The sequence below is a fragment of the Oncorhynchus nerka genome, linkage group LG15 (assembly GCF_034236695.1).
Source record: "Oncorhynchus nerka isolate Pitt River linkage group LG15, Oner_Uvic_2.0, whole genome shotgun sequence".
NCBI lineage: Eukaryota > Metazoa > Chordata > Actinopteri > Salmoniformes > Salmonidae > Oncorhynchus > Oncorhynchus nerka.
In genome coordinates, this window is record NC_088410.1 from 26014518 (window position 1) to 26034988 (window position 20471).

Below are 20471 nucleotides of genomic sequence, written 5' to 3' on the forward strand. Positions count from 1 at the left end.
CCATTGGCGTCATGAGAGGTTTCCTGAGCGGTTTCCTTCCTTTCCGGCAACTGAGTTAGGAAGGACGCCTGTATATTTGTGGTGTATTGATACACCATCCAAAGTGTAATTTATAACATGACCATGCTCAAAGGGGTGTTCAATGTCTGCTTTTTTATTATTGTTTTACCCATCTACCAATAGGTGCCCTTCTTTGCATTGGAAAACCTCCCTGGTCTTTGTATTTATAATGGATCCTGTCAGCAGCTACTCTTCCTGGGGTCCAGCAACATTAAGGCAGTTATATACTATTTAAAATATTACATGACATTACATAACCCTTTACACAATACATTGTGTTTGTGGTTGAATCTGTGTTTTGAAGGCACTGTATGCCCCTACATGGATGGTGGTATTTGGTTTAGATAGAACATCTGTAACACAGAATAGACTCTTTGCTGTAATGGCTTCAAATCAAATAGTATCATTGGAACTGATGTTGATCTAAATTCAGTCTGGAAATAAGAGTCACTGCTCAGTCTGTGCGAAGGATTCATCTTTGCATTTGTTTTTTTTATCGAAATATCAATCATGAAATAACATATGACTTGGAAATCTAGACAAGACAAATAACTAATATACAATGTACAGTGTGTATCCTAGCCTACGGTCAGTTTGTAACAATACACAATAGGCTACCTTGGCTCTGTTGCTGCACAGGGACGCATGCGCAATTCTCGGCCGCCGTGACTCTACATTCGGTCCTCACTGCAACCGTGAGGGAGGGGGCGCTCGAGCCACGTCGTTGAATCAAATAACCGCTTCAAGCGCAGCTCCACTGTTTACGAAAGAGCAAGGGTGAGAACATTAATTACGACAGTCGCGACGTGTCTAATAGAACCAAATTCAGGACAACGGGACACCGGCGAGCCTTGAATTTATCCCGGGTAAGTCCGACTGTGGCACAATCACAGACAGTCCGCCATTCCCCCTTCATCGAGACTCCCATTTAATGCTCTATAGGCAAGGGATAATATAATGTTCATGTTTCCTCCTTTTCAAGTCGAGTCGATAGACGGACGTGTATAAACAGCGGTGTAATTGCTATGCAACGAGAGGCTGTGCGCAACGAGTGCTTTGATGCAGCGCAGGGTGTGAGTGCATCAAACTGCCAGACAGAAAGGATGGATAACTAGTGAAATCATATTTTCTATGAAGCAATCGCGACTTAGTAGCGATAGACAGATAATCGATAGGTTTGTGGCTTTATATATTTATTCAATAAACCTCCGGCATGTCATCATTCCAAACATTAATTTTATTATGGCCATACCATTTAGCTATCATGGGTGGGTCCTATTAAAACGCTTATTACATAGTAATTTATTTATAGACATGACAAACTACACACATTTTAAAGGATTAGGCCCAATGAGATTTCAATACTAATTAATGATCAGTCTTAATGCACGTTTATCCTCTGTCTCGCTCTCCAGTGGTCCCTACTATCATCCAATAGCAGGAGGGTCTTCCCCCTCCAACCATCCCATTCATTCAGGATGTCCACTCCAGACCCTCCCATTGGGGGTACCCCTCGACAGGGTCCTTCCCCAGGCCCGGGGCCCTCTCCTGGGGCAATGCTTGGCCCCAGCCCTGGTCCTTCTCCAGGGGGGTCCTCTCACAGCATGATGGGGCCCAGCCCAGGGCCTCCATCCTCAGGTCACCCCCTGCCTCAGCCTGGGCCCTCTGGATACTCCCAGGAGAACATGCACACTCTGCACAAAGTAAGGACACCTTGTGGATTATTGAGTGCTACTGTACCCAACCAGCTGTACCCTTCAGAACCAAAGGCACATTTCCACATTGAGTGGACAATTACGTTTTTTCTTCTTCTGTTGTGTTCTATTCTATTCCATGCTACATTGTCTGCCATCTACAGTGTCGGTCAAAAGTTTGGACAGACCTACACATTCAAGGGTTTTTCTTAATTTTTACTATTTTCTACATTGTAGAGTAATAGTGAAGACATCAAAACTATGAAATAACACATATGGAATCATTTAGCAACCAAAAAAGTGTTAAACTAATCAAAATATATTTCAGATTGTTCAAAGTAGCCACCCTTTGCCTTGATGGCAGCTTTGCAAACTCGGCATTCTCTCAACCAGCTTCATGAGGTAGTCACCTGGAATGCATTTCAATTAACAGGTGTGCCTTTTTAAAAGTTAATTTGTGGAATTTCTATCCTCAATGTGTTTGAGCCAATTAGTTGTGTTGTGACAAGGAAGGGGTGGTATACAGAAGATAGTCCTAATTGGTAAAAGACCAAGTCCATATTATGGCAAGAACAGCTCAAATCAGCAAAGAGAAACAACAGTACATCATTACTTTAAGACACTTTGACAGTTTCTTCAACTGCAGTCGCAAAAACCATCAAGTGCTATGATGAAACTGGCTCTCATGAGGAACACCACAGTAAAGGAAGACCCAGAGTTACCTCTGCTGCAGAGGATAAATTCATTGGTGTTGCCAGCCTCGGAAATTTCAGCCCAAATAAATGCTTCACAGAGTTCAAGTAACAAACATATCTCAACATCAACTGTTCAGAGGAGACTGGGTGAATCAGGCCTTCATGGTTGAATTTCTGCAAAGATATGGAATCATGTAGTAACCAAAAAAGTATTTAAACAAATCAAATTAGATTTTATATTTGAGATTCTTCAAAGTAGCCACCCTTTGCCTTGATGACATTTTTAAACACTCTTGGCATTGTCTCAACCAGCTTCACCTGGAATGATATTCCAACTGTTTTCAAAGGAGTTCCCACATATGCTGAGCACTTGTAGAATGCTTTTCCTTCACTTTGCAGTCAAAGTCATTCCAAACCATCTCAATTGGGTTGAGGTTTGGTGATTGTGGAGGCCAGGTCATCTGATGCAGCACTCTCCTTCTTGGTCAAATAGGCCTTACACAGCCTGTAGGTGTGTTTGGGTCATTGACCTGTTGAAAAACAAATGATAATCCCAATCCCCAAGCGCAAACTAGATGGGATGGCGTATCGCTGCAGAATGCTGTGGTAGCCATGCTAGTTAAATGTGCCTTGAATTCTAAATAAATCACTGACAGTGTCACCAGCAAAGCACCATCACACCACCTTCTCCATGCTTCACGGTTCGAACCACACATGCGGAGATCATCCATTCACCTACTCTGCGTCTCACAAAGACACTGCGGTTGGGACCAAAAATATCAAATTTGGACTCATCAGACCAATGGACAGATTTCCACCAGTTTAATGTCCATTGCTCTTGTTTCTTGGCCCAACCAAGTCTTTTCTTCTTATTGGTGTCCTTTAGTAGTGGTTTCTTTGCAGCAATTCGACCATGAAGGCCTGATTCACACAGTCTCCTCTGACCAGTTGATGTTGAGATGTCTGTTATTTGAACTCTGTTAAGCATTTATTTGGGCTGCAATTTCTGAAGCTGGTAACGCTAATGAACTTATCCTCTTGCGACGGCACTTGAAGAAACTTTCAAAGTTCTTAATTTTCTGCATATACTGACCTTCATGTCTTAAAGTAATGATGGACTGTCGTTTCTGTTTGCTTATTTGAGCTGTTCTTGCCATAATATGGCCTTGGTATTTTACCAAATAAGGCTATCTTCTGTATACCACCCCTACCTTGTCACAACACAACTGATTGGCTCAAACGCATTTAGAAGGAAAGAAATTCCACAAAATAACTTTTAACAAAGCACACCTGTTAATTGAAATGCATTCCAGGTGACTACCTCATGGAACTGGTTGAGAGAATACCAAGAGTGTGCAAAGCTGTCATCAAGGCAAAGGGTGGCTACTTTGAAGAATCTCTTTGTTTAACACTTTGGTTACTACATGATTCCATATGTGTTATGTCATAGTTTTGATGTCTCCACTATTATTCTACAATGTAGAACATAGTAAAAATGAAGAAAAACCCTTGAATGAGTAGGTGTGTCCAAACGTTTGACTTGAACTGGAACTCCTCCCAATAAATACAGTGCATACACTTTTTTGAAACAATTCCTTGCAACAATCAAAACCTGTTGCCATGTAGATATATCTACATTTGTTTGTATCTATGTCTCCCTCCCTGTAGCCACTGGAAGGTATGGAGAGAACTACCATGGAGAGGACTGCCATGGAGAGGACTGCCATGGAGAGGACTGCCATGGAGAGGACTGCCATGGAAAGGACTGCCATGGAGAGGTCTGCCATGGAGAGAAGTGCCATGGAGCGGTCTGCCATGGAGAGAAATGCCATGGAGAGGACTGCCATGGAGAGGACTAGTATGGAGAGGACTAGTATGGAGAGGACTACCTTGGAGAGGACTGCCATGGAGAGGACTGGTATGGAGAGGACTGGTATGGAGAGGACTGGTATGGAGAGGACTGGTATGGAGAGGGCTGGTATGGAGAGAACTGGTATGGAAAGGACTGGTATGGAGAGAACTGGTATGCATGAGAAGGGCATGAGTGAGGAGTCCCGCTTTGCCCAGATGAAGGGCATGCCCATGAGACAGGGAGGGCACAGTGGCATGGGCCCTCCTCCCAGCCCCATGGACCAACACTCTCAAGGTAGGTACACACTCTCACCAGGGGTCTGTTCAGGAGGGTGCACAGTTGAACAATGTTCAGAAATACAGTGGGGCAAAAAAGTATTTAGTCAGCCACCAATTGTGCAAGTTCTCCCACTTAAAAATATGAGAGAGGCCTGTAATTTTCATCATAGGTACACTTCAACTATGACAGACAAAATGAGAAAAAAAATCCAGAAAATCACATTGTAGGATTTTTAAGGAACTTATTTGCAAATTATGGTGGAAAATAAGTATTTGGTCACCTACAAACAAGCAAGATTTCTGTCTCTCACAGACCTGTAACTTCTTCTTTAAGAGGCTCCTCTGTCCTCCACTCGTTACCTGTATTAATGACACCTGTTTGAACTTGTTATCAGTATAAAAGACACATGTCCACAACCTCAAATAGTCACACTCCAAATTCCACTATGGCCAAGACCAAAGAGCTGTCAAAGGACACCAGAAACAAAATTGTAGACCTGCACCAGGCTGGGAAGACTGAATCTGCAATAGGTAAGCAGCTTGGTTTGAAGAAATCAACTGTGGGAGCAATTTTTAGGAAATCAAAGACATACAAGACCACTGATAACCTCCCTCGATCTGGGGCTCCACGCAAGATCTCACCCCGTGGGGTCAAAATGATCACAAGAACAATGAGCAAAAATCCCAGAACCACACGGGGGGACCTAGTGAATGACCAAAGATCACCATACCTACTGTGAAGCATGGGGGTGGAAACATCATGCTTTGGGGCTGTTTTTCTGCAAAGGGACCAGGACGACTGATCTGTGTAAAGGAAAGAATGAATGGGGCCATGTATCGTGAGATTTTGAGTGAAAACCTCCTTCCATCAGCAAGGGCATTGAAGATGAAACGTGGCTGGGTCTTTCAGCATGACAATGGTCCCAAACACACCGCCCGGGCAACGAAGGAGTCGCTTCGTAAGAAGCATTTCATGGTCCTGGAGTGGCCTAACCAGTCTCCAGATCTCAACCCCATAGAAAATCTTGGGAGGGAGTTGAAAGTCTGTGTTGCCCAGCAACAGCCCCAAAACATCACTGCTCTAGAGGAGATCTGCATGGAGGAATGGGCCAAAATACCAGCAACAGTGTGTGAAAACCTTGTGAAGACTTACAGAAAACGTTTGACCTCTGTCATTCCAACAGAGGGTATTTAACAAAGTATTGAGATAAACTTTTGTTATTGACCAAATACTTATTTTCCACCATAATTTGCAAATAAATTCATTCAAAATCCTTTTTTTCTCATTTTGTCTGTCATAGTTGAAGTGTACCTATGATGAAAATTACAGGCCTCTCTCATTTTTGTAAGTGGGAGAACTTGCACAATTGGTGGCTGACTAAATACTTTTTTGCCCCACTGTAGCTGTATTGTATAGAACCTATATGATTATCTGTTATGGTAGAATTGGATATTGTGTCAAATCTTTTCATTTTATATGTCATGTTTCACCTTACTAAATATCCCCTTTCTCTCTCTCTCTCTCTCTCTCTCTTTCCGTCTCCCTCTCTCTCCACCAGGCTACCACTCCCCACTCGGCGGCTCTGACCACTCCAGCCCCGTCCCTTCCAACGGGCCCCCCTCTGGCCCTCTCCAACCCTCTAGCGCTGGCCCAAATCCCTCAGACACCTCCTCCAACCCAGACTCCCAAACCCTGGGGGGCCAGAACCAGCAGCAGAACCGGCCCGGTGGGCCCCAGCAAAGTGTCTCCGGCCCTGGCCCTCATGGCCCCAGCCCTGGCCCCACCACCCCTGGTGGCCCCGGAGGAGGCCCTACTCCTTTCAACCAGAACCAGCTTCACCAGCTGCGGGCCCAGATCATGGCCTATAAGGCATGTACAGAATATTGATGATTTAAGGTTTGAAAGACAGATACGTGTTTAAGATGATACATTATAACTGATATATAATGTGTAATGTGTACGGTTATTTAGAATGTCTCCAAACTCTGAGTCTCCACAATGTTGTTTTTAATATGTAGCTAATATGCCTTGTCACCTGTTGTATAAATATTGTAGAGTGACACTTTATATGCTTTTTAATTTAATTACAATTTCATGACTAAAGGGTAGACAAGCAAGTCAATGAGCATCATTCACATGTTACAATAACTAACATTAACGTACTGGATTGCTACTTTAATAAACTTGTCTCCCTGTAAGATGCTGGCCAGGGGGCAGCCACTACCGGACCATCTCCAGATGGCTGTCCAGGGGAAGAGGCCCATGGGGTGCAGCCCAGGGATGCAGGGTCCGGGGCCAGGGCAGGGGGGACTGGGGCAGCCCATGCCCAGCCTGGCTCCTGGAGGTCCTGGAGGTGTGGGACCAGGACCAGGAGGACCCATGGGCCAGGGCTACAGCAGAGCTCACGGTGAGGGAGGCAGAATGAAGAGCATTGGATATTGATCTATGTAATTACAGTAGCTAGTTGAAACGGGAAGATTGAGCAGTCAAAGCATTGATCAGTCTGCTCCAGCCTCAGTCTGCTCCAGCCTCAGTCTGCTCCAGCCTCAGTCTGCTCCAGACTCAGTCTGCTCCAGCCTCAGTCTGCTCCAGACTCAGTCTGCTCCAGCCTCAGTCTGCTCCAGCCTCAGTCTGCTCCAGACTCAGTCTGCTCCAGCCTCAGTCTGCTCCAGCCTCTCCGACCTAATGTGTGTGTATCGGGTGGGTTTGGATACAAAGCAGAAGACACATTTCCATCTGGTGTGGACTAATAAAATATATTTTATCTCAAGCATTTCACTGCACCCGCAATAACATCTGCTAAACACGTGTATGTGACCAATAACATCTGCTAAACACGTGTATGTGACCAATAACATCTGTTAAACACATGTATGTGACCAATAACATCTGCTAAACACGTGTATGTGACCAATAACATCTGTTAAACACGTGTATGTGACCAATACCATCTGCTAAACACGTGTATGTGACCAATAACATCTGCTAAACACGTGTATGTGACCAATACCATCTGTTAAACACGTGTATGTGACCAATAACATCTGTTAAACACGTGTATGTGACCAATAACATCTGTTAAACACGTGTATGTGACCAATACCATCTGCTAAACACGTGTATGTGACCAATAACATCTGTTAAACACGTGTATGTGACCAATAACATCTGTTAAACACGTGTATGTGACCAATAACATCTGTTAAACACGTGTATGTGACCAATAACATCTGCTAAACACGTGTATGTGACCAATAACATCTGCTAAACACGTGTATGTGACCAATAACATCTGTTAAACATGTGTATGTGACCAATAACATCTACTAAACACGTGTATGTGACCAATAACATCTGCTAAACACGTGTATGTGACCAATAACATTTGATTTGATCAGTCAACTAATCAGCATCTAAATGCTGTGAGAAGTAGGAAGCTTGTATTGTTTTGATCTGGTACAGTAGCTGGATATCTGTTTTCCAATAGGTCTGAAAAGTATGAAACATGAGTTTTTCTCTGAATATACCACTGATATAATGTTGTAGGGATGATGGGACCCAACATGCCCCCTCCAGGACCCTCTGGTCCAACCGGCATGCAGGGACAGAACCCCAACGGACCCCCCAAGTCCTGGTCTGAAGGTGAACATAATAACACCAGCGTTATTGTCACTTTCTTCTGAGGGGCAATGAGTTCAAGTTTATTATAGTTAGTCACATAGTAGGAACAGATGTGGGATCTTAATTTGATCACTGTTTTGTTGCTAAGAATTTTCCTTCAAAGCTGGAAATGTGAACATGTAGTGTATTTGAGTTTTTTAAAGTCTTCTAAAGTTTGTCATTTCCACTTTGAAATTGTTGACTTGATATGCCCTAATGAACAATCTATCAACCCATACAAACATGTCCTGTTGCTGCAGGATTATTTTCCTGCTGTAGCAAACTAAGATCCTACATCTGTACTCACATAGTAGTTAGTCACATAGAAGTTAGTCAACACAGAGTTAATTGTTAAAACATTATTCATGATGGCATTTCATGATTTAGTCCTGTATATCATTTTAATCCATGTTAGGTTTTGGTCAGTTACAATCACATCAATAAATTGATTGATGGTTAGTTACCTTTGCCCTTTCTTTCCTTCCCCCAGGTCCGATGGTAAACGCCGCCGCCCCCTCTAACGCCCCCCAGAAGTTGATCCCTCCCCAGCCGACGGGCCGTCCCTCCCCCGCTCCACCCTCCATACCCCCTGCGGCCTCCCCGGTCATGCCCCCCCAGACCCAGTCCCCTGGGCAGCCGGTCCAGCCCTCACCCATGGTGCCCCACCATGCCAAGCAGAACCGCATTACCCCCATCCAGAAACCCCACGGACTCGACCCGGTGGAAATACTGCAGGAGAGGGAGTACAGGTAACCTATGAACCCTGACCCTTAAGCCCTGACTCTTAAGCCCTGACCCTGTGGAGAAACTGCAGGAGGGGGATTACAGGTAATACACTAACCCTGACCCTTAACCCCGACCCCTAACCCGGTGGAGATACTGCAGGAAAGGGATTACAGGTACAGTACACCGTTAATCAAAATGTATTTATAAAGCCCTTTTTACATCACAAAGAGCATTAACCTGGCCTAGACCCCAAAGAGCAGTAACCTGGCCTAGACCCCAAAGAGCAGTAACCTGGCCTAGACCCCAAAGAGCAGTAACCTGGCATAGACCCCAAAGAGCAGTAACCTGGCCTAGACCCCAAAGAGCAGTAACCTGGCCTAGACCCCAAATAGCAGTAACCTGGCCTAGACCCCAAAGAGCAGTAACCTGGCCTAGACCCCAAAGAGCAGTAACCTGGCCTAGACCCCAAAGAGCAGTAATCTGGCCTAGACCCCAAAGAGCAGTAACCTGGCATAGACCACAAAGAGCTGTAACCTGGCCTAGACCCCAAAGAGCAGTAACCTGGCCTAGACCCCAAAGAGCAGTAACCTGGCCTAGACCCCAAAGAGCAGGAACCTGGCATAGACCTCAAAGAGCAGTAACCTGGCCTAGACCCCAAAGAGCAGTAACCTGGCCTAGCCCACAAAGAGCAGTAACCTGGCCTAGACCACAAAGAGCAGTAACCTGGCCTAGACCCCAAAGAGCAGTAACCTGGCCTAGACCCCAAAGAGCAGTAACCTGGCCTAGACCCCAAAGAGCAGTAACCTGGCCTAGACCCCAAAGAGCAGTAACCTGGCATAGACCACAAAGAGCAGTAACCTGGCCTAGACCCCAAAGAGCGGTAACCTGGCCTAGACCCCAAAGAGCAGGAACCTGGCCTAGACCTCAAAGAGCAGTAACCTGGCCTAGACCTCAAAGAGCAGTAACCTGGCCTGGACCCCGAAGAGCAGTAACCTGGCCTAGACCCCGAAGAGCAGTAACCTGGCCTAGACCTCGAAGAGCAGTAACCTGGCCTAGACCCCAAAGAGCAGTAACCTGGCCTAGACCCCAAAGAGCAAACAGCATTATACATCATTCATCATACATTAATTGAATAGATAGATACATAGTTACACATCTAGTCATACTATATATACATTTATAAGAGCAGAGTTCTCTACAGCACTAGTACTGTCTCTCTCTCATACTATCCCCCTCTCTACTTTTCTCTCTCTCTCTCTCTCTCTCTCTCTCTCTCTTGCTCTCCTTTCTCTCCCTCCCTCCTCCCTATCTCGTGTCTCTGTGGTATCTCCAGACTGCAGGCTCGTATCACCCATCGTATAGCTGAGTTGGAGAACCTCCCTGGCTCTCTGGCTGGAGACCTGAGGACCAAGGCCACCATCGAACTCAAGGCCCTCCAGCTGCTCAACTTCCAGAGACAGGTAGACTACTGGCCCGCCCTGCGGATCACACACAGGACTGTGTTGTACTGCAGCACTCCTTCGTAGCGTCTACATGACACTGTCATTACAATGACCCTTCATAACGTCTAGATGACACTGTCATTACAATGACCCTTCATAACGGCTACATGACACTGTCATTACAATGACCCTTCATAACGTCTACATGACACTGTCATTACAATGACCCTTCATAACGGCTACATGACACTGTCATTACAATGACCCTTCATAACGGCTACATGACACTGTCATTACAATGACCCTTCATAACGTCTACATGACACTGTCATTACAATGACCCTTCATAACGTCTACATGACACTGTCATTACAATGACCCTTCATAATGGCTACATGACACTGTCATTACAATGACATAACAGAAGTCCTTTAAACAGTCATGACTCTGTGTTGTGCTGTTGAAACAGTCCTGAAAACACTGGAGCCTGTTGAGGCCCTCTCCCCTACAGTATTCCCACACATGATGAGGACGATGATGATGATGCATTTATATCCACATTTCTCCTTCCTCCGGTCTCTTCCAACCCCACAGCTGCGTCAGGAGGTAGTGGTGTGTATGCGTAGGGACACGGCTCTGGAGACAGCTCTGGATGCGAAGGCCTACAAGAGGAGCAAGCGCCAGTCCCTACGAGAGGCTCGCATCACAGAGAAACTGGAGAAACAGCAGAAGATCGAACAGGAGCGTAAACGCCGACAGAAACACCAGGTAGACTAACACAAACCTGGGGCCGGGTTACACCTGCTTCTAGACTAAGAACTATTTACAATGGAGATTATTTGCGAGAAGTGTTGTGCTTTTCAAGGCACAATGTCAGATAACATCCTTTATGAAGTTTAGATTATTACTTTTATCCGTAATGAGGATATTTGGGAGAAGTATATCTCACTCTAATATATTTCACTCTTTCGCTGTTCATCATAAAAACAAAAGTTATTAGATACATTATGTTAATCAGTAGTAGCAGTAGGGAAGGGGGATATCTAGTCATGTGGAACAAACGAATGCCTTCAACTGAAATGTGTCTTCCACATTTAACCCAACCCCTCTGAATCAGAGAGGTGCGGGAGGGCTGCCTTGATCGACATCCACGTCTTCGGCGCCCGGAGACCAGTGGGTTAACTGCCTTGCTCAGGATTAGAAGCAGCAGTAGTAGTAGTAGCAGCAGTACGACCACGCCAGCTAGAAATGCTTGCTATGGGACAGAACGGAATACTGACTCTCATCTCGTCTGTCTCCAGGAGTATCTGAGCATTATCCTGGCCCACGCCAAAGACTTTAAGGAGTACCACCGCTCCATCACAGCTAAGATCCAGAAAGCCACCAAGGCCGTGGCCACATACCACGCCAACACAGAGCGCGAGCAGAAGAAGGAGAACGAGCGCATCGAGAAGGAGAGGATGAGGAGGCTGATGGTGAGGACCATTACATACATAGACAGACAGTACATATTCTTATTCACACACTTGTGTGTGTGTATAAAGACACACACGTGCAAACACTCATACTCTTTCCCGTACATAAGACACACACTCATGTGTGTACAAAGACACACACTAATGTGGAAACACGCTCTTACAATGCACATTACTTTACACTACTCTCTCTACTCTGATTCCTGCACACAGACTCATCCATCTCACATCAATGAGTTTTGACTGAATATCTCCCCCACTCTCTCTCTCTCTCTCTCTCTCTCTCTCTCTCTCTCTCTCTCTCTCTCTCCCCTCTCCCTCTCCCCCATTCCCCTCTCTCCCTCTCTCTCCACCCTCTCTCTCTCTAGGCTGAGGATGAGGAGGGCTACCGTAAACTGATTGACCAGAAGAAGGACAAGCGTCTGGCCTACCTGCTGCAGCAGACGGATGAGTACGTGGCCAACCTCACTGAGTTGGTCCGGGCTCACAAGCTGGTACAGGCCCTCAAAGAGAAGAAGAAGAAGAGGAAGAAGAAGAAGGTATGAGAGAGAGAGAAGAGAGGTGCGACAAAGGACACATACACACATCCAATAGGTTCAGGTGCTGGACAGAAGGGGGGGGGGGCATTATGCCCATGACTGATATGTTCCTATAGTGATTAGTTGAGACGGACACATGGTTTCAACCCAACTGGGATCTCCTGAGGAATTTGTGTGTGTAGATGTGGTTGTGAGCTGTCGTCAGCACTAGTCTCTGTAGGGAGTTGATAGAGTCGGTGTGTAGATGTGGTTGTGAGTGTGATAAACACACTGATGTGTGGATGTCTTTCCTACAGAAGCTGGAGAACGCTGAGGGTCAGACTCCTGTACTGGGACCTGATGGAGAAGTGAGTGGGATATTAAACTAACGTACTGGACATTTATCAGACGCTCGTATCGAGAGCAACTTACTGTAATGAGTGCATATATGTTCATACTTTTTCATAACCAATCTACAGTACACTGTTATAGATACATCACTATGGTTACCAGTATGTTACCTGTTATACAGTACTACTAGACGTAGTATTTTCCAGCACAAAAACATTCTGCTGTGTACTGCACTAGCATCGAATAGTCCCCACGATATTCAACTTTTCAGGGAAGTCAGGAACAAATACACACAACACAGTCAGTTAGGAAAGCAAAGGTTAGCTTTTTCAAGCAGAAAAGTGCATCCTGTAGCTCTAACTCCAAAAAGTTTTGGGACACTGTAAAGTCCATGGAGAATAAGAGCACCTCCTCCCAGCTGCCCACTGCACTGAGGTTAGGAAACAATGTCACCACTGATACATCCATGATAATTGAGAACTTCAATAAGCATTTCTCTATGGCTGGCAATGCTTTCCTCCTGGCTACCAGAACCCCGGCCAACAGCTCCGCACCCCTGCAGTTACTTGCCCAAGCCTCCCCAGCTTCTCCTTAGCTGATGTTTTGAAAGAGCTGCAAAACCTGGACCTGTACAAATCATCTGGGCTAGACAATCTGGACCCTCTCTTTCTAAAATTTTCCGCCAACCATTGTTGCAACCCCTATTACTAGTCTGTTTAACCTCTTTCGTATCGTCCAAGATTCCTAAAGATTGGAAAGCTGCCACGGTCATCCCCCTCTTTGAAGGGGGTGACACTCTAGACCCAAACTGTTACAGAACTATATACATCTTGCCCTGCCTTTCAAGTCTTCGAAAGTCAAGTCAACAAACAGATCCCTGACCATTTTGAATCCCACCGTACCTTCTCCGCTGTGCAATCCGGTTTCCGAGCCGGTCACGGGTGCACCTCAGCCACGCTCAAGGTACAAAACGATATCATAACCTCCATAGAGAAGACATTACTGTGCAGCCGTCTTCATCGACCTGGCCAAGGTTTTCGACTCTGTCAATCACCGTATTCTTATCTACAGACTCAACAGCCTTAGTTTCGCAAATGACTTCCTCACCTGATTCACCAACTACTTCTCAGATAGAGTTCAGTGTGTCAAATCAGACGGCCTGTTGTCTGGACCTCTGGCAGTCTCTATGAGGGTACTACAGGGTCAATTCTCGGGCCGACTCTTTTCTCTGTATATCTCAATGATGTCGCTCTTCCTGCGGGTGATTCCTTGATCCACCTCTACGCAGACGACACCATTCTGTATACATCTGGCCCTTCTTTGACCACTGTTAACAAACCTCCTAACAAGCTTCAATGCCATACAACACTCCTTCCGTGGTCTCCAACTGCTCATAAATACAGGTAAAACTAAATGAATGCTCTTCAACCGATCGCTGCCCGCACCTGCCCGCCCGACTAGAATCACTACTCTGGATGGTTCTGACTTAGAATATGTGGACAACTACAAATACCTAGGTGTCTGGCTAGACTGTAAACACTCCTTCCAGACTCAAATTAAGCATCTCCAATCCAAAATTAAATCTAGAATTGGCTTCCTATTTCGCAACAAAGCCTCCTTCACTCATGCTGCCAAACATAGCCTTGTAAAACTGACTATCCTACCGATCCTCGGCTTCAGTAGTGTCATTTACAAAATAGCCTCCAACACTCTACTCAGCAAACTGGATGCAGCCTATCACAGTGCCATCCATTTTGTCACCAAAACCCCATATACCACCCACCACTGCGACCTGTATGCTCTCGTCGGCTGGCCCTCGCTACATATTCGTCGCCAAACCCACTGGCTCCAGGTTATCTATAAGTCTTTGCGAGGTAAAGCTCCGCCTTATCTCAGCTCACTGGTCACCATAGCAACACCCATCAAAGCCAGCACCTCCTTAGGCCGCCTTTCCTTCCAGTTCTCTGCTGCCAATGACTGGAACAAATTGCAAAAATCGCTGAAGTTGGAGACATATCTCCCTTACTAACTTTAAGCATCAGCTATCTGAGCAGCTTACCGATCGCTGCCGCTGTACACAGCCCATCTGTAAATAGCCCACCCAACTACCTACCTCATCCCCATATTGTTTTTATTTACTTTTTTGTTCTTTTGCACACCAGTATTTCTACTTGCACATCATCATCTGCACATCTGTCACTCCAGTGTTAATTTGCTAAATTGTAATTACTTCGCTACTATGGACGATTTATTGCCTTACCTCCTTACTCCATTTGCACACACTGTCGCACTGCTTTGCTTTATCTTGGCCAGGTCGCAGTTGTAAATGAGAACTTGTTCTCAACTGGCCTAACTGGTTAAATTAAGGTGAAATAAAAAAAATAGTTAAAAAAATAGTCATGGTTCAGCAGGTATCTGCATCAGTATCCAGAGACGGCTCTTGTCACCAGACATAATGGACCCCAGGGAGAGTAGCTGATGTGTTAGCAGCAGCTAATGGGGAAAAAATTATCAGTATTTGTAGACGCCAAGAATAGTATATTTCCCCTTCAACGTCAGCATCCAGTGTTTTTCTGACTCGCCCCCCTCCTCCAGCCTCTAGATGAGACGTCCCAGATGAGTGACCTACCAGTGAAGGTGATCCACGTGGAAAGTGGTAACATCCTGACAGGGGCGGACGCTCCTAAAGCTGGACAGCTGGACACATGGCTGGAGATGAACCCTGGGTACGAGGCTGGAGGAGGAGGATGAGATGGGCCTATTAGGTTTTTAGGGGTATATTTTAGAGGGGGTAAAGGTATGTTTGTGGTTGTAATACTGATGTTTTCTGCTGTTCCAGGTACGAGGTGGCCCCTCGCTCTGACAGTGAAGACAGTGGATCGGAAGAGGAGGAGGTGGGTTGAGTCATAAAAGATAGTACCCAACCATGACTAAACTCTTATTATAGAGATTACAGGATGAAAACGCTACAAGTAGGAACCAAATCAACTGAATTGGTTGAACAGTCATAAAGACTAGATTCATTCCACACTCTCTCTGTACCAAAGCTATGACCAGTCTGTCTGAGTGGTGATTGACAGGTTGTTGTTGTCCCGCCCCTGGCCTGTCATTGGCCTGTCAGGAGGAAGAGGAGGAGCCCCAGCCGGCAGTGCCTCCAGTAGTGGTCCTCCCAGTGTTAGTGGGGTTAGAGGAGAAGAAGAAGAAGATCCCAGACCCAGACAGTGAAGAAGTATCAGAGGTGGACGTACGACACATCATAGAGTGAGCACACTACACCTGGGTCCCTATAGAGTCATAATACCCATAAAACCTAGCGGTCAAGCAGGGAAATGGTTCCAATCGTCACCATTCCTTTTTCCCACGTCTAGATTTTAGTAACACTTAAAATAAGGGCTGTGTTTCGTGTAGGCTTACCCTGGCATGACATTTTGATCACCGTGGAAATCTCTCTATCAATATATTCGCCTGTATTTACCCCCCAAAAAGGAATGCTAATGAGCTCCTAATGTAGCATTTTGGAATCGTAGTAAATAGAGACGAATATATTGATAAAAGTCACCTTGTCCGAGAGAGATTTACATGGTTATCAAAATATCATGTAAGCCTACACGAAACACAGCCCTTATTTTAAGTTTTTCTAAAATTGAGACGGGATTTGACTTAAATTGTAAGTAAGCATTTAACTGTTAGTCCACACCTGCTGTTTACAAAGCATGTGACAAATACATTTAGATTAGATGATTTGATTTGAAATGTCTGGTGTATGATTCAGGGTTGGAGTCAAAAGAAACATTGATTTTCAGTGAGGAATTAGGTGAATCTCAAACCTCTGACCTTCTCCAATGTGTTTTGTGGAGGCAAGAAGAAAGGAGACACAATTGAGATTCACCTGTTGTGTACTCCTGCCTACACATTGGATTTATTTAAATACGCCTTAAAGACAGAAATGCCTACAATTCAGGTTTGGGGTCAAAAGTTCCATTTAATATTAAGTGAGAAATTAACCCTAATGCTGTTTGGCTGACTTGCAAATCCTTATCAATGACGGAGTGAATTTTCCAGCTAAAGATGCTTGTCTCTCATAGCGATATATTTATTTTTAAATATCACACTTACTTTATAAGGCTCATGCCAATATGTAATAATAAATAATAATACATTGAATTTATAACACGTTTTTCATTGAAAAACTATCTCAAAGTGCTGATTGCATTAAAGCCATTCAGCCACTGATATTGTTTCCTCCCTGGTTCCGTCCCTAGGCACGCTAAACAGGATGTGGATGATGAGTATAACAGTGCGGAGGCAGCGTTCGCTCGGGGACTCCAGTCTTACTACGCTGTGGCCCATGCTGTCACTGAGAGGGTGGAGAAACAGTCCACTATACTCATCAACGGACAACTGAAACAGTACCAGGTGAAGCAGCACTGACAAGAGGCTGAATAAGCCTGAGAAGTGACATTTCCTTTCTTAAGTCATTAGAAGAGACCCAGACCAACCTGTACAATTTTGGCTGGCTGACATTGTCTTCCTCTGTTGATTCTCTCTCCTCTTCCTCTCCTTGTCTCTCTCCTCTGTCCTCTTTCTTTCCTTGTCTGTCCTTTCCACTCAAACTGTTTGTCCCTTCCTCCCTCAGATTAAAGGTCTGGAGTGGCTGGTGTCTCTCTACAACAACAATCTGAATGGTATCCTGGCTGATGAGATGGGACTAGGAAAGACCATCCAGACCATCGCTCTCATCACGTACCTGATGGAGAACAAACGAGTCAACGGACCTTTCCTCATCATAGTACCGCTCTCGTGAGTACTGTACCGCTCTGCCACGCACGGAGAACCATGGCTTCAATTACAATTAAACTTTAAAGGGACATTACACTCCAAAATCAATCACGTTTTCAAGACCCCAACATTGGTCGTATGTTGAGCTACTGTAAGTCCGTGTCACAGGCCGTTTTGTAGATTCAGCTATGTGCCACAGTCCAAAATGAATGGAAGACAAGCTCCACATCATTTCCAGATTTCCTGTGCTTATTTTATCCATTAATTTGTGGTTGACGGACAAGTATATAGCTGGATATACACAACTGATGGTGTGGGACTTTTGAAGAGTACTGTCCCTTTAATTGTAACTGTATTCATAGTACACTTAACGTGACTGTCATACATGATATGATGGAGTACAGTACTAATGAGAGGGAAACAATGATCCGGAGAGAGGGGTGGGTAAGGTTTGGTACAGTCGCATAATTAAAAAGTAATAATTAAAATAGAAATAGAATAGTAATATATATATATATATATGTATCTATCGCTATGGGTACAGTGCTATTTGTTTGCTTAGGTAAGTTTGGCCCTCTGTTTTCCTCTCTTCTCACATTGACAGAACCCTCTCTAACTGGGTGTATGAGTTTGACAAGTGGGCTCCGTCTGTAGTGAAAGTCTCCTACAAGGTGAGTTGGAGCAGCTAACCTTCCGCCAACTATACGGTAACCATGGAAACACTGATTACTTGGGGTCCTGAAATACAGCCATATGGGCGGCCGTGTGGAAGCCTGTCTATAATGCATTCAAATCAAAAGTGTATCACTTGCAGCCAGAGCAACAACAACTAGGCCTATTATGAATACAAATGTAATGTCACGCCATTCTAGTAATTATTCATTTAATTAATTCATTAATGTCAAGTTAAATCCGAGTTCCTGTCCTTCATGTTGTCTCTGTAGGGTTCCCCTCAGGCCAGAAGGGCCTTCATCCCCCAGCTACGCAGCGGCAAGTTCAACGTTCTCCTCACTACCTATGAGTACATCATCAAGGATAAACAGGTCCTAGCCAAGGTAACACACTGACGCACACTCTACCTCCAGCGTGATTCTGAACAACTCTCACCATGACCATTTGACTGATGACCTATATACCCTCTTTCTGTCTTCTCGTACTCCCCAACCCTCTTTCTCCCTCTCTCCCTCTCTCTCTCTCTCTCTCTCTCTCTCTCTCTCTCTCTCCACTCTCCTCCCCCCTCCCCTGCTCCCCCTCCCCCCTCCTCCTCCTCCTCCTCCACCACTCCCCTGCTCCCCCTCCCCTCCTCCTCCTCCTCCTCCTCCTCCTCCACCACTCCCCTGCTCCCCCTCCCCTCCTCCTCCTCCTCCTCCTCCACCACTCCCCTGCTCCCCCCCCCCCTCCTCCTCCTCCTCCTCCTCCACCACTCCCCTGCTCCCTCCTCCTCCTCCTCCTCCTCCACCACTCCCCTGCTCCCCCTCCCCTCCTCCTCCTCCACCACTCCCCTGCTCCCCCTCCCCTCCTCCTCCTCCTCCTCCACCACTCCCCCTCCCCCTCCCTCCTCCTCCTCCTCCTCCTCCTCCTCCTCCACCACTCCCCTGCTCCCCCTCCCCTCCCCTCCTCCACCACTCCCCTGCTCCCCCTCCCCCTCCTCCTCCTCCTCCTCCACCACTCCCCTGCTCCCCCTCCCCTCCTCCTCCTCCTCCACCACTCCCCTGCTCCCCCTCCCCTCCTCCTCCTCCACCACTCCCCTGCTCCCCCTCCCCTCCTCCTCCTCCACCACTCCCCTGCTCCCTCTCCCCCCACAGATCCGGTGGAAGTACATGATCGTGGACGAGGGCCACCGGATGAAGAACCACCACTGTAAGCTGACCCAGGTCCTCAACACCCACTACCTGGCCCCCAGGAGAGTTCTCCTAACTGGGACACCGCTCCAGAACAAGCTGCCTGAGCTCTGGGCCCTGCTCAACTTTCTCCTGCCCACCATCTTTAAGAGCTGCAGTACCTTTGAACAGTGGTTCAATGCACCATTCGCAATGACTGGAGAGAAGGTGAGGTTTTTAGCTGAAAGAAGTTGAGAAATGCTATATAAACTGAACAAAAATATGAACGCAACATGTAAAGTGTTGGTCCCATGTTTCATGAACAGAAATAAAAGATCCCAGAAAGTGTATTTCTCTCACATTTTGTGCACAAATTTGTTTACATCCCTGTTAGTGAGCATTTCTCCTTTGCCAAGATAATCCATCCACCTGACAGGTGTGGCATATCAAGAAGCTGATTAAACAGCATGATCATTACACAGGTGCACGTTGTGCTGGGACTTGAAAATGTGCAGTTTTGTCACACAACACAATACCACAGATGTCTCAAGTTTTGAGGGAGTGTGCAATTGGCATGCTGACAGCAGCAATGTCCACCAGAGCTGTTACCAGAGAATTTAATGTTAATTTCTCTACTATAAGCCACCTCCAACGGCGTTTTAGAAAATTTGGCAGTACGTCCAACCGGCCTCACAACCACAGACCAGGGGTAACAAGGAGTCGCTAGAGCGCAATGAGCCAAGTACAGCCCCCCAGCCAAACCCTCCCCTAAACCGGACGACACTGGGCCAATTGTTCGCCACACTATGGGACTTGCGGTCACGGCTGGTTGTGACACAGCCTGGGATCAAACCCGGGTCTGTAGTGACGCCTCAAGCACTGCGATGCAGTGCTACGTACCCTACTGTTCAAAAGTTTGGGGTCACTTAGAAATGTCCTTGTTTTTGAAAGAAAAGCAAGTTTTTTGCCTATTAAAATAATATCAAATTAATCAGAAATACAGTGTAGACATTGTTAATGTTGTAAATTACAATTGTAGCAGGAAACTATTGGCATTTCCTCTGTCCAGTGTCTGTGTTCTTTTGCCCATCTTAATCTTTTCTTTTTATTGGCCAGTTTA

General features: G+C 45.8%; 1 protein-coding gene across 1 annotated transcript in view; it reads left to right on the forward strand.

Moving 5' to 3' along the window:
• The first annotated feature begins 754 nt into the window (after positions 1 to 754).
• The window catches only part of LOC115118701 (transcription activator BRG1), a 34313-nt gene continuing 14596 nt past the window's right edge, over positions 755 to 20471 (forward strand). Inside the window, exons 1-21 of the mRNA XM_065001366.1 lie at positions 755 to 926; positions 1476 to 1763; positions 2954 to 2956; positions 4361 to 4595; positions 6139 to 6449; positions 6780 to 6987; positions 8127 to 8222; positions 8731 to 8989; positions 10300 to 10426; positions 11003 to 11176; positions 11710 to 11883; positions 12252 to 12422; positions 12719 to 12769; positions 15348 to 15478; positions 15592 to 15646; positions 15874 to 16013; positions 17015 to 17168; positions 17389 to 17552; positions 18136 to 18202; positions 18476 to 18586; positions 19337 to 19579. Of these exons, the coding sequence (XP_064857438.1) occupies positions 1539 to 1763; positions 2954 to 2956; positions 4361 to 4595; positions 6139 to 6449; positions 6780 to 6987; positions 8127 to 8222; positions 8731 to 8989; positions 10300 to 10426; positions 11003 to 11176; positions 11710 to 11883; positions 12252 to 12422; positions 12719 to 12769; positions 15348 to 15478; positions 15592 to 15646; positions 15874 to 16013; positions 17015 to 17168; positions 17389 to 17552; positions 18136 to 18202; positions 18476 to 18586; positions 19337 to 19579 (3099 nt within the window). The 5' untranslated portion in view covers positions 755 to 926; positions 1476 to 1538. The remainder of the gene's footprint in view (positions 927 to 1475; positions 1764 to 2953; positions 2957 to 4360; positions 4596 to 6138; positions 6450 to 6779; positions 6988 to 8126; positions 8223 to 8730; positions 8990 to 10299; positions 10427 to 11002; positions 11177 to 11709; positions 11884 to 12251; positions 12423 to 12718; positions 12770 to 15347; positions 15479 to 15591; positions 15647 to 15873; positions 16014 to 17014; positions 17169 to 17388; positions 17553 to 18135; positions 18203 to 18475; positions 18587 to 19336; positions 19580 to 20471) is intronic.